At 43.6% G+C, this 15239-nt stretch overlaps 1 protein-coding gene across 1 annotated transcript in view; it reads right to left on the minus strand.

Annotated features, from left to right (window-relative positions):
* Positions 1-15239, minus strand: part of grik2 (glutamate receptor, ionotropic, kainate 2) — a 171162-nt gene that overhangs the window by 19708 nt on the left and 136215 nt on the right. Inside the window, exon 13 of the mRNA XM_080769215.1 lies at positions 11761-11978. Within this exon, the coding sequence (XP_080625341.1) occupies positions 11761-11978 (218 nt within the window). The remainder of the gene's footprint in view (positions 1-11760; positions 11979-15239) is intronic.

Genomic DNA, 15239 nt, shown 5'->3' on the forward strand with positions numbered 1-15239 from the left:
GGCGAAGACATCGGCACCTGCAGCAACATTTACCTTCAATTACTTTCTGAATGTCATTAGGATACATGTCATTTAGTTCTGCAAAACTTCGCCTTTGTTCCCTCAGCACGACTTCTCTGAATCGCCCGGTCGTTATCTCTCGTAAAGTGAACGGAGATGAAGCCAGGGCTATGTGAGCTATAATGGCCACACTGGCATACTGTATGGTACTGCAGAAATGACTTCTGCAAAATGCAACGATCCTATCACTATCCAAATGACTGCCATTACACATGCTGTTTCATGCTATACTGCAGCAGTCAGAAAGTAATATAATATTGTTGTTGAGCAACAAGACGAAGCTTTTGTGAGTAGTGGTGCTTCACCTTCTACACTTGTAATCTCTGTGGAAAAAAACCCAAGGGTGCATTATACATGGAGCGACCAGGTTTGAAGGTATATTTTTTGAAGCCATTTGAAACCTAATTAAGTCACATCTTCAAGGTCCTGCCCGCCATTATTGTGCGTAATGACTTTCTGTGGCGGGTCGATATTTTAGATCAACTGGGCGATTTGTGAAGTGCCTATCAGAATCTTTCGGAGTCACCCTTGACAAATCAGGCGATTGAGCATACAAGCTACGGACTGCTGATAAGGCGAGAGCAGCTGTGAATGGCTGCACATATCCCCCCACACAAAGCTGAGGTGGGCTTCCCTCTGGCCCTGTTTGCACACAGGGCTCCAAAGCTGATTACACAACCCGCGTGACAGATTCTTTGCACACGGCAGTGGGTGCAGAGTATGAATGACTGTCAAACTGAAACCACCAAACAAGCCCGGCATAATGTATATCACTGCTGGATATGTCCCATCATTCCTGTTTAGATAAAATGAGTCAGAACATTCCAGCTGGCATTGCTGTTTTTTTAAACAGCAGCCTTTTGAAAATATGCTGCTGTGGGATAAATAAAGAAAAAAGGTTTTATTTCTTCATTTTAAGGGAGACGGGAAAATAACTTCTCCATGTCTCTCTCTCTGTTGTTATCACCTGTCTGATAAAGTGTTCATCTCTCTGTTGCAGAAGCACGTCTTCCTTTCAGAGGCAGTGCTATTCCCAGTCTCCCACTAGGAGCCGGGGCTGATTAAAGAAGACGATCTGGCTAATCCTTTGATCATGCTGAAGTGGCCCAAGATTAGTGTGGTGCTATACAATCTTAGCTACTGCCGTATCCAGATCTGTCCAAAGGATTTTACTTGTGTGTTGTATACTGTAGCTGCACAATTGCTTTCGAGAGAGAGAGAGAGAGAGAGAGAGAGAGAGAGAGAGAGAGAGAGAGATAGAAAGAGAGAGACAAGACTTATACGCCCACGCTACACTGGCTTATCGAAAGATTCACAAGCACAAAAGACCTAAACGACGATTGGTTGGGTTCTATAACCATGAGTGAACGATGTGGGGCGACACAGAAGAAAACAGTAAAACCAGTGTGCCAACCCCGATCAGATCAAGACAGAGAGACTGCGACTCGCATACTGCGTGGCAAGTAAGTAGGCCTATTCACTGAGTATTTTTGGGGTTTGTGGACGAGATGATCTGGTGTCTCATTATCTTTTCTGACAACAAATATTCTGCATGCAGCAAACACAACGTCTTCAGACCTCACTTTGAAACATTATGCAGCCCTGCATGGCCCTTAACTGCACTATAGTCAATGTTCAAATTGATTCAGGCTTTCAGATGCTTTAAACCCAGTAAAAGACAGTAAATGATCGTAAAGAGGGCTTTATGGGACCATTTCACACCTCCTGTGTTCTTTTTTCTGAAATACAAGAAGTACAAGATATATTCTCATAACTGAGGCCAAAAAAAAAAAAGGGGAAGGGGGAAAAAAGAACTGAATCTTTTGGTTAAGAAACATACTCTGCTGCATCCAAATTAATTAACGATTGAGAAGAAAATGGAAATGAGCTGGTACAATATTAAATACATGAAGATGAAATAAGTATCTGAAACACAGGACCCTGGCATATGTGGCTTTATATTCCACAGCACTTGCATTCTGTCTACTGTACAACAAATCAAAATCCCACACAAGCACACCGTTCAACTTCAGACCCACATAAATCCCCTCCAGACCTCATTGATCAACGCTGAGAGCTATCTCAGAAAAAGTTAAGAGTTCAGAACTAAAAATAAGAAGCTAATTGTGTGTGTGTCCCTCCCCCCAGACTCCTCCAAGTCCCGTAAGGAGGGTCCTTGGTCAGCAAGTCGTGTGGATCAGGAAACAACTCACAATAACTATATGGCCATTTCCCAGCCAAACACTGCAGAGTCAACAAAACAACAAATCAAAACAAAATTGGACTGCGGGACCTTGGGGATCAAGAAACAAAACTGTGTGGTAATCGTAATCATCCCTGGCCCTGTAAAATGAAACACTTAGAATTATAGCTTCATATGTGGGTGCTGTGGAAAGCAAAGGATCTTATGAAGAGGAAGAAAGGCTGCCAGAGTATCTGCCAGACAGTACAGTACGTGTTGGTCAGAACAGCTGGAGTCGTGACAGACCCACAGGGTGATTCTGGCAGACAGACGGTAGACGTTTGTTAGCTTCATCATAAGCATGCAGGCTGACTGAAAAGCATATTGTATGCTGATACTGTACATATTTTGCACACAGTTTGCACACGGCACCATGCATCTCTAACTATCCCTCCCCACCCCCGACTGCTCCACAGTACAGTAGTAGGCCTACTGTATGTACGGTCTTGCAACAGAAATCAGCAGAACCTATTGGCCCGAGAAGTTTCCAGGTGAGGCATTTAATGCACGTTTTTCTTCTCTCAGGGGCCACAGGATGGGAATATTATTGAGTTGCGAGAACATTCTCAAGGGCCCCCCCCCCATAACATGTCATTACCGGTGTGGGAAACATTGATCAGGTTAAATCGGGTGAGCGGGAGGTTAATGCCATTCTGCGGGTCTTCACCTCTGTCGTGGCTGCTAATCGCAGGCCGTGTGATGAGCAGGGAGAGGACGGGTCACTGAATGACCTCTCTCACCTCTAACCGTCAATAACCTAATAGGGATGGGATCAGCTTTTTACACAGTGAAACAATGGTGGAAAGTAACCATGCAAGCACGTTTACTTAAATACTGTACTTAAGTAAAATGTTTTGCAACCCATTTTTTACACCCAGTGTCAATTATCTAATGTAATCTTTGGCGCTACACTCCCTCTGCCAACCTGGGGAAAGCAACGGACTGAACTCATGTTTCCTTCTATGCATGACGAGTCCAAGCCACTTCTTTTCACCTGACAGGGGGAGTTTCCCCGGTTGGATGTAGCGCGTGGAAGGAACATGCTATTCCAACCAGTTCCTTTCCCCTCCATCAAGCGCCCCGGCTGACCAGGGGGAGGCAATTTAGAGACCAGGACTAGTATAGACGCCTTATCAGACGACGTCACACTGATAAGCACCAGCATGGCCAGCAGCACAAGAACCCCAACTCTCATAACATGCAATGGAAAAGTTCTAACTGCACTCAAGTGTAAAAAATGCCCCATCAAACTTACAGATGCTGTTTTTCTCCCAGTGTGGAGGTAGAATGATTAGGATTTTTATTGTATTCTCTCACTCTTGAAATATATAATCCATTGGTTTCTGTTGTGTGTGAACAATAATAGCAATTCAAAGCAGTTGTCCTCAAAGCCACACCTCTATCGTCCCACGATGGTGTCGCACACGCAGACCTCTACACTCACAACTGTGGCATCCGCGACGCCATGTGAGCTTGTACAGTATATCAGCTGTTCTCTGCGTGCAATACTGTTGCGCAATGAAGTATAAATGTCTCCTATAGGGTGCACCTCACTAGGCAACACACAAGAGAGGTTGAATGGACTGAAACCAGCGCTCCCCAAAACAACAGGTTTGGAGATCTGTTGGGAATTGATTACATGAAACAGTCACCCGTGCGACCAGTCTCAATGTTTGTAAACAAAATTGGTCTTACAGCATGTTTTTTGTGAGTTTACCTACCCTAGGGGACCCGGGGAGAACATGCAAACTCCACACAGAAAGGCCCTTTTGTCAACCCCACCCAGGGTATGGGCACTGATGTATGTAGAGTATTTCCAATTTTCTGCACTTTTACTTCCACTCCACTCGTCCGTTCGTGTAGCTTGAATAAAAAAATGTTTTATTGCAATGAGAGTCGGAGATGGAGCCATCGCAGAGAGAGAGAGAGAGAGACAGAAAGAGAGAGCGAGAGAGAGAGCGAGAGAGAGAGACAGAGAGAGACAGAGAGACAGAGAGAGAGAGAGAGAGAGAGAGAGACAGAGAGAGAGAGAGAGAGAGAGAGAGAGAAAGATATCTCAACAATGATAGTCACTAATACTATACTGTAGTGTAGATATAGACAGTGCATGTGTGTATGTGTGTGTGCATGTGTTCGCACACGCGTGCGTGCGTGGCTGGCTGGCCATAGGGAGATGAGTGATTCTGTGAGCAGAGCAGGTGGGCCAGTGAGAGATGAAGCCCCCTCCCCGTCCCACTAACACATTCTCCTTTGTTACGCCTGTCAAGATGCCTTGCTTGCCAAAATGTTTTGCATATTTTCCAAAGGGCCGTAATCAAAGGAATCCAGATAGCAGGAGGGGAAAATAGCACACAGTTCTGTCATGACAAACAACTTTCTTTTTTTGAGCCTTTTGTTCGCGCCAAATTTGACACATACTGTTTACAATACATCACTGACACCAAACACAAGTGCCTATGAAAGGAGAAGAGAAGAAAACAATCCCTGCACTGTGATTCACCTCACCTACTTGAAGCAAATAAAGCTCATTGTGCGACGAAAGAGACTTGATTGTCATCGTAGTGGAATGTGTAAAAACGCTAGTATGGATCTGACATGGTGCTCAACCTGTAGTTTGGGTGCCAAGAGACTTTTTATATGTACAGTGGTGTAGTGAAAAGTGCAATATTTCTATTTGGAATTATATTTTAAGTTAATGTACTTTATGTAGCTACTGTCCACCACTGCAAATGGCTAAATTAACACATAGGGTTTTTACTGTGTGCCGGTATACAGTATCTACAGTATATCGATCTGCTTGTCTGAAGAAACGCTATAGGACAAAACATCTTGCATCTGGAGGACTCCCTGCTGAGTACCAGAATCCTTCAGGACTCCATTAATCTTACTGTACAAATAATATAGCAAGCCAGAGATTTGCGATGAAAGGGAATGAGGAAACATAAAGTGCGGGTGCAGCATAAGAAGAAGGTCTTGGGGTTGCGTATAGGGTTGCGTTATAGCTAAAAACCAAATAATGGCCGGGGGAGACAGGCGGTAAGGTGGGGGGAGGCAGGGCTGCTGCCAGATTTGATTTGATTCTTGAAATCTGCTGTGGTGTGAAAATCTACAAACTCACAACAGGTCGCAATGTGGCCCGTTGTGAGCTGATAGACCTGCTATTTGACAACTTTCTGCATAATGAGTATTTTTACATTTGGTACTTTAAATATATTTTGACGCCAATATTTTTGTTTACTTTCACTCGAGTAAAATCAATTTACAATTTACAATTTAGGCAGTTAGCAGACGCTCTTAATCCAGAGCGATTTACATTAAGCAAGAACAAAAAAGCATCGGAATACATGAAACATGCGTAAGCTAAGAAAGTAACAGTGGAATATCTATATAATGAAACTATTTCAAAGCGATGACGCCAGTGCCAGGGTTGTAAAAAGAAGAAAAGAGAGAGAGAAAAGAGGTGAAGGACAGACAGGAGGGCTTAGGTGAGAGTGACAGTGCTTCGCTCAGCAGGAAAAAAAGAGCAACGAGCGCTTGATGGGTGTGATGTCAATGCAATGGAAGAGAAATGGCCATGGCAAAGACATGTGCACGCACGCACACACGCATGCATCACATCTCATTTCAGTGAGTTAGCATGTTTTATTGTGTGTAGTAGTATAGTATAGTGGTAGTGTGTTTGCGGGTGTGGGCGTGTGAGTATGTGTATGAGAGAGAATATGCACTTTATACTCTGTACATTACAGTTTCTCACGATTGTTAACACACAAAAATCGACCTTCACTTCATGTACCTAATCGCTCGACACAATTTGCACTACATCCCTTATCTGCATTAGACTCTGACTTTCCTTCTTTACACTCTGATGTCAATTACACATTGTCCAAACACTACACACAATGTTCAGTTGTTGCACACACTTCTCACATAAAATCTCAAAGCATCAACCTACAACACACAAATATAGTGAAATCTCTAAACATTCAGATCAATGAGAATGAATGAATGTGAGCAATTTGCAATCAGGACAGTAGCATAAAAGGGACTTGAAAGCCTCTGTTTTGTTGGGTGAACAATGGAGAACCTTGAAGAGATCGACAACCAGAGAATGAGAGGGGTAAGAGTGAGAGGAGGACGAGGTAGAGGAGTAGGTGGACAGAGAGAAGGAGGAGGAGGGAGAGGAGGAAGAAGAGGAAGAGGAGAAAGAAGAAGGAGAACAGTCATATCTAATGAGATTTGGGTAACTGTGGTTGACCATGTGCTCAACCATGGTTTGACCATGAGCCAGAGGGTCCAAGCCAACACAGTTGATGGCATCATTAGAACATTTTTCTGTTCTATTCCTTCCACCTTATTCTCCTTTCCTGAATCCTATTGAGGAGTTATTTTCAGCTTGGAGGTAGAAGGTATATGAATATTTGTGTGCTTAACTATGAAAAAGTAGGCCTACACGGAGTCATTTTACAAAAGGAGAAATGGCTCATTCTCCAGAGTCATTGTCATTCATGTGTGTTCCATTTCTATGATTGTGTTTTCAATTTTTCACTTCATTGTGCTGTAAATGCTTGGTAGTGTGTAGCCAATGCTTAGTTGTGTGTACTCAATGAATGGTATGTGTGTGTCATTTAAAAACACGAGTTCCATTTTGGGAACAGTTAAGAGATTTGATGGCAAAGTGTCATCATGGAAATGGAGAGTCAGGGTTTAGCATTTTGTGTGTAAGGTCTTCAGTTTTGAAAAACGTGTGTTAACAATCGTGAAAAACTGTAATGTCTGCGTTTGTGCAAGTGAATGTGTGCATGCATACATTCGCATGTGCATGCATATGTACTGTGTATGTGTGTGCACGTGCGTGCGTGTGCAATACCTGATAGACAGTACAGTACTTCAAAGCTACACAAACAAAGGCAAGCGACACAAAAGGAATAAGAAGTATTGCATCTGGGTTGTGCTCTGGAAGGAGGCTATTTCATAGCACCAGGGGTGTAAGAAGCTCACATTTTTTACTTCAGTAAAAGTATCAATACCATAATGGAGAAATACTCTGTTACAAGTAAATGTATTCAAAATCTACTTGAGTAAAAGTACTAGTATTTTGTGCACGATGGACAAACAGAATGCCAATCCAATCCAAACTCACTGTTGCCACATCTTCATAATGACGTCCTCTACCAATATTGATACAAAAATAAAGTTCAGGGTGTTACAGTGGCAAAGAGTAAACTTAACTGTAAACAATATAACGACGACATCAATAAACACTATAGTATCACACGCACACCACCCACATGCACGCACATATTACCCATGGACACACATTTATAATAATAATAATCTAAATCTACGAAGTAACTATAGTAACTATAACGTTTTCAAATCACTATAGTGGAGTAAAAGTACAATATTTGTCTCTGAGATGTAGTGGAGCAGAAGTAAAAGTATAGGAAATTGGAAACACTAAATAAAGTAAATAAAAGCACCTCAAAATGGTATTTAAGTACAGTCCTTGAGTACCACTTTCCACCAGTGTACATACAGTATCCTCTGCATTTTACCCTCAGTGAGCAACCGTTGGTTGTATCACTTGGGGAGCAGTTAGGGGTCAAAGTGCCTTGCTCAGGGACACTATCTACAAGATCGCAAACAAGCTTGAAACTAATCATTATGAGCTTGTATTTGCTACTTCTGAACGTGACTCCTGAAAAATATAATAAGTATCATTTCCACTCGACAGAGACGATGTGCAGGCCAATTGGTCCCCCCGTTTGATAACATTTTCTATCTCTCTCCAATCTACACTATATTGACGTCCTTATCTCTCAGTCACAGAGCCGTAACTCCTTGAAGGACCCCCGTGGGGGTCCCCGGACCCCGGTGTTTAGAACCACGAGTCGTGCGAGGAGACAGGCGGGCTGGCGGATTATGCTTAATAAGACGTGATTTTATTAGGTAATAAAGAGACGCCGTGCCGTGTGTGAGCTTATTGAATTATTCAGTGTTATTGTAAGGAGAGTCCGTAGGGGATGGAGCCATCTCAGAGAGAGAGAGAGAGAGAGAGAGAGATGCCATCCCAGTAATCCCATGCTGACATTTACTTAATTAAACACCATTTGAATTTTATTTTTTACATAACAACCCTGAGTCAATAGTGACTCAAACAGCAGGAGAGTTCTGTGTTGTTCGCTCTAGTCCAGGGGACGGAATCAATTGGAGACAAGCGTTGTGATCAAACTAGTCATCCATCATCAAAACAGCATGTCCCTCCCGTCCCAGACAGGACATGTCTGCACACTGCGTCCATTGAAATGAGCAGTGGGGGGCGGGGTTGTCCAGTCTCTCAATTATATTATGAAACTCTATGACTTCCACACTGCACTTCGGCAATGTGTTGTGAGCTTGTAGATCGGCTATTAAAAAACTAAACTAAACTAAATAAATAAAAAACCATGAGAATATCACAAAAAACACAAATCTCGTATGGGGGTCTCTGGCACAAAATGTTTTCAATGGGGGCCAAATACAATATTCATCTGGGAGACCTTGAACGTTTGAAAACTACTAGTTCATGTCGTTTACTCTGAACTTAGACTTTGTAAGTTGCTCTGAAAAAGAGCATCTGCTAAATGCCTGTATTGTAATAGTAGGCCTGATTGGCAAAGTACTTTGTTGCGAAGTGCATTCATTTATGCCAACAAACGTATAATGATTATTAACAAGCAACATGTGTGAGTTCTCACACCAACTGTTGTTTTCAGTAATTTATGTCAGGGAATGATAAAATACGCTCTGTGTGTGTGTGTGTGTGTGTGTGTGTGTGTGTGTGTGTGTGTGTGTGTGTGTGTGTGTGTGTGTGTGTGTGTGCACACACCTGTGATTGTTGTGCTCAAATGCAGCCTACTACAGTATAAATGAGGTGTGAAGATAATAATCTCAGTATTGTCAGACTCGCCAAACCGTTTGGCAGAGGCCCGTGTCAGCAACGGCGCACACGATGCCAGAGATAAACAGGCTGTGTTGATTATAACTATGACGAAAAGTGTTGGTTGACTATATACTATTTTCACTGACGAAAACTAAAAGAAAACAAAATAGAAAACTAAGCTATCGTGACCGAAACTATAAGACAAAATAAAATGGGGTGGATACGTTGGTTAGACATACCAACCCCGAAAGGGGCTATAGGTCAGTGGTTTTCAACCCTTTTTGTATCATTATTTATTGGGCATTTGAGCCACGGAGTGGGACCACCATTTGATGAGATTTAGCCTCTCAGACCCAAATTGTGTGATTGTTCATGTGCAATGACGTCTTCCCTTTGTATTTAGGGTTTCTTCCTGGAGGCTGAAACCTTGACAGTCAAACGTGCCAATGAAAAAAACAGTGATATAGTGACATCACAATATGACCCCCTTCCCTAACCCCTCCCCCTTTATCATACAACCCAGCTGTGCATGCAGCTTCAGTTCACTCACCACGTTGTGAGTTGTGTGGCTTCTTCAACTAACTAGCTAAACGTTGGACAAGGAAGCCGCTATTAGCCGTTAGTAGCTGTTATTATTAGCCACTCATGTCTTTTCAGTTGAGTTACCATGGGGAAATGGCACGCATGTGCACACGCACACGCACAAATACAATACAATACACATATACAAATGGCAATATTAGATCAGCGTTTAGAAAGGACATGTCTTCTGAGGTTTCATTTTTTTGGATTGGAGTGCTTAATTTTTCTGTCTAGTTGCATAACCAGCGCCATATGGCCAATTATAGCTGATCCTGTCTGCCAGTGAAATTGCCTGTGACCATCAAGCAGTCAGTGTTGTGGAGGCTGTGTTCTGCAACCCAGTCAGACTGTGATCACACAGAGTCCCCTGCTGTAAACCCAGTGTAGCCTATTGTAGCTTCTTCATTCTCCATGGCACTGCTTCTCAAACCTCTCCATGTCAAGGACCCTAAATGAATATAGAATTGGACTGCCATCTGAAAATTATGTTGTAGTCATATTTTAGTCATCTGAAAGGTTTTAGTTTTACTGTAGTTTTAGTCGGCTAAATTTCATGAGATTTTACTCCACTAAATCTACAGTTGATTTAGTCGGCTAAAAATAATTTTGGCCGGCCTTGATACCGTCATAATGTCTGATCACAGCCTATCACAACACATTGTGAGCTTTTAGATCTGCTATTGCTAGAGCGCAAGACCCGAGCGCAACCAAGCATACTTGTTAACATTAGTGTAGTTATTAATTGTTGCCAAAATTGTTGTTTAGTTAGACATACCAGTAGTCAGACACACCATGAGTCAGAACCCCTCCCTAACCTAACCTAACCCTAACCTCACATGAAGCCACGGGTGATTTTTAACCCGCAGCACGGATTAGTTTTAACCCGCCACGCATGTCGGGAGCCACGGGTGATTTTTAACCTGCAGCACCGGTGATTCTTTTATCTGCAGCACCGGTTTGTCTGACTAATGACAAGTAGTACTGTTGGTATGTCTAACCAACGTACGCATTCTCCCAAATTGGTGCCACGCTCTGGTGTCGAACAAAAACAAAACAAAACAAAAAACACATCTGTGTTGCAGAGAGAGATTTCAGTGATACTCATAATAGTAGGTTGCTAGGTTCCCACGGAAACATCTGTTGATCGGCGGCAGAGCTGACATTAAACGTGTTCATATTTCATATTTTAAAATGTAGTTTTGCTCTTCCTCATGTCCTGTCTCATGTCCCGTGTGAGTGTGTGGCCTAGTCGATTATTTTGGCCTTATTATCATAGACCTGGTTGCTTGTTTCTCTCGCAAAATATGGCCTTGCTGTAACGTTCCCCAGATATTATAATATCAATTAGTAAACAAACAGATGGCTCACGTATTATTTGCTTCATTTGATATAATCTAGTGTTGTATAAAACAATGGTGTACATGTTTTGAAGATATTACCCATTAGAAGACAGCTGGAACATAATAATAAATAAATAATACAGTACTAGTGCGTTATAATGACTGATTGCCAAAATATGTAATTGTCTTTCAGGTTCACCTGTGAATGGTGAGCCCTTTTGAATACAAGAACGCTCGCCCTGGGTCAAATCCGGCGACCAATGAACGGTCGCCACCAGGTATTCCTAAACTTAACCTCAGTAAGACTATGCCTAACACTATAGGCTGTCCCCTAGCCATGTTTTTAGGATTCAAGCTTCACCGGGGATTTTTAATGAAATGTACCTTCCGAGTGCTTTTAACCAAGCTGAAATTCATTATAGATTCTATCGGTGAAGAAAAAAGTCCTGACAACTCTCGTCTTGCAAATAGCTGTTCTGCGTGCGTGCATGCATGTGCAAATTGTTTAAGGTTTGTATTGATAATGCGATTGTTATCATTGCTTATTTGTCTGGATGAATCATGTAGTTATATACAGATATTATGTAGCCACTATCCTATGTATATGTATATACCTTGAAGAAGGTCATGGTGGAACCGTCCTCGACCACGCCGTACTCGATCTTGGTCTGCTTGGCCAGGTCGTCGGCCGAGTCGATGGGCGACTCCATGCGCTCCACGGTCAGGAAGGCGGCCAGGTTGGCCGTGTAGGAGGAGATGATGATGAGGGTGAAGAACCACCAGATGCCGCCCACGATGCGGGTGGAGAGCGCCTTGGGCATGAGCTCCGAGCCTGGGGGGGGAGGGGGGGTGCGGGAGGGGGGACACGGAGCAGAGGAAGGAGGGAGGGGGTTGGGGGGAAGGGGTGGAGGGGTGGCGGGTGAGGGCTGGTTCGTGGCGCTGGGCTGGGAGAGGAGCAGCAGCGCTATACTAGAGAGCCCGGTTCAGACCAAGTGCATGGGTCTCATACACACACACACACACACACACACACACACACACACACACACACACACACACACACACACGTGCACACAGGCACACACACACGCGCACACACACACAGGCACGCACATACGCACCCACGCACATGCACACGCACGCACACAGACACGCACACACATGCACACACGCACGCACGTACAGTACGCACGCACACATGCACACACACACGTGCACACACAAACCTCTCAATCTCCATATTTTAAATGTTTGTTTTTTCGTAAAATGAATGCCCTCATATAGTATAGAGAGAGAGAGAAAGAGAAAGAGAAAGAGAAAGAGAAAGAGAAAGAGAAAGAGAGAGAGAGAGAGAGAGAGAGAGCAATATAGTAGTAGCAAAAGTAGCAAATCCACGCATTTGAAAGAAACGCAGTGCCGTGCTTTGAGCTTGTGGATCTGCTACATTTGCTATATTTTTGGATTTAAATTCTTAAAAGTAACTGATTTAGGTTTTCACCCGAGAGAGACGAGACGATATAGTATGTACACGCACGAGCGTCGCACACGCACGCACGCACGGTAATACACACACACTGTAATACACACATCTGTACACAGAAACATTTGCACGTGCGCACACATCACGCAATCGCATCCACATTGCACACCCAACTGACTGGACACACACTCCTGCACAGAGTGGGCAGCAGGTCAAAGCCAGGCCTGATTAGAAAGCAGCTAATGTCCATCATGTCACAAAAATAAAATCCGAAGCGCTAATTTGATCGTTTGTGTGGTCCCCGTGGTCCAACTCCTACACCCAAACAGAGTTAAATTAGCACTCCAGATTTTGTACTGCTCAGTTTGAATTATAGCTCTACACCGCCTCCACTACTCCACAGTGTAATTGTCCAGAGAGGAAATGTGTTTTGAACATGTGAAAGGGTCCCACAGCCTCTCCATGGATTAATGCAGTTCCATCCTAGTTTTACACAGAATGGATGGAGGTGTGTGAGTGGGTAGAGACCAGAGGTTTGTGTGAATGAGGTGGTCTTGGGTTGCTGGGGTGATTTCAGGATGTTTTTCTACACAAGCAGCTTGAGGATTTGAGATGCCGGGGATTGTGCAAGTTCGTTCACTCAGGGGCGCGGGGGGGGGGGGGGGGGTCCAAATCTTTGTGTGAAAGGATGTTTTTGTTGTTCTTTTTCCTACATGAATCACTTGAACCCTATAGCATCGCTATACGATGCGTTGCATGAGCTTGCCTATTTTTGCTATTTGAAGTCAGTTTAGGGTCCCCTAATAGACAGCCAGAAGCTATGGCTATTAGGGGGTGCTTGGCATGGATATGTTTTGGGAAGCCCTGATCAAGGAGAAAGGGGCCGAGAGGGGAACCACTTTCACCCTATAGCCCCAATTGAGACCTGCTGCCCCACACCCTACACGGTAAAATCCGGACTGATACATTATCTCAGGAATTTACTGTGCCATATCCACCAGCCACGTCCACCAGCCACACCACTCACAACCATCTGATCGGACTCAACCAAAATGGCCGCCAGCTACCCACTGTGCCCATTCATCGACCCACATCAAAAAGGAAGAATTCAACGAAAGGTAAGACAAAACAAACACAATATTCATCAGTACCATAACACCAGAATGGATTCAGGTTGTCTGTGATCGCCCGCCATTGGCCAGCAAATCAAATGACAGCGTTTATTATGTTTTCGAACATGGATGCACGTTACCAGCCTCGGAGCTTCTTTTTCACCGTTCCAACTCAGACACCCAGTGCTAAGAGTACCGACCCATTCATTTAGGGAAGGTCGGAGCCCAAACAGAGCCTGGTTGGGGCTGACTGTCATGTACCCAAGGTAACGTCAGGACCTAACAGCACATCCCACAGTTTTCTGGGGTTCAGGGCGAGCCACAGGGCAGGGGAGCCTCTCTACAGTGTACACCAGCATGGGCCTCAAGGAGACGCTGCTGCCATGCACACACACACACACACACACACAGTGTACACCAGCACGGGCCTCAGGGAGACACTGCTGCCATGCACACACACACACACACACACACACACACACACACACACACACACACACACACACACACACACACACAGTGTGTCACTCCAAGTCTCACCCCGTAGTGGTCCTTCTGGCCACTAGCCACATCTTCTCAACAGGGCCAATCAGAAATCTGCACTCAACGGGCCAATCGGTGCCTATAACTACACTCAACTGGCGAATCCTACGCCACCCTCGGCAGGCCAATCAAAACCTGCACTCAACTGTCCAATCGGAACCTACACTCAAATGGCCAACCCTACCCTACACTCGATTAGATAGATAGATAGATAGATAGATAGATAGATAGATAGATAGATAGATAGATAGATAGATAGATAGATAGATAGATAGATAGATAGATAGATTTTGAAGCACAAGCACTTATTCTTTATGGTTTGACATTTATTTGATCTAAACTGTATTATGAAAACATAGGAAACACTTGTTACCTGCACATACATATATTTCTTACAGTACAATTCTTAATACGGACAACGTACAGTATGTATATTCCTCTAGAGTGTCAAGGCAAGGGAAACCTGTGAAAAAACCACTTAACTACAATATTTATGTATTATGGGTAAATCGTTAAGCATGCAGGACAGGTAAATTGTAGCATGCAACCAGCCAACCAGACCTTAATAGCTACTTAACCCTTTCTACATCAAACTGAGGGCTCTGCATACTTTTGGCTACAGCAATGACATCTATATCTGTGGTCCATTCCACTCGACAGATGCAAGGCAAACTCAGGCCATAGAAACCATGCTCTCTACCCCCTCAAAGTCATCACTATCTGATTCAAATATGTTGCATTGCCAATTATTTAAGTAAATATATATAGATTGTTTTCGAGAATGCAACATATCTCATATCTTCACATGCAGTCCGGTCAAGACAAGTCAATCATGTATCTACGTGAAATCATTCCATTTCAGGTCAACAGATGATTGCCAAGGGGGCTTTGTTTGATTTTGGTCTTTTTTGTTTTTCTGAAAAGACGCCAACTTGTTGAGAAGACATGGCATAGGTTT

The sequence above is a fragment of the Protomyctophum bolini genome, assembly GCF_963924005.1.
Source record: "Protomyctophum bolini genome assembly, chromosome: 7".
Classification (NCBI taxonomy): domain Eukaryota; kingdom Metazoa; phylum Chordata; class Actinopteri; order Myctophiformes; family Myctophidae; genus Protomyctophum; species Protomyctophum bolini.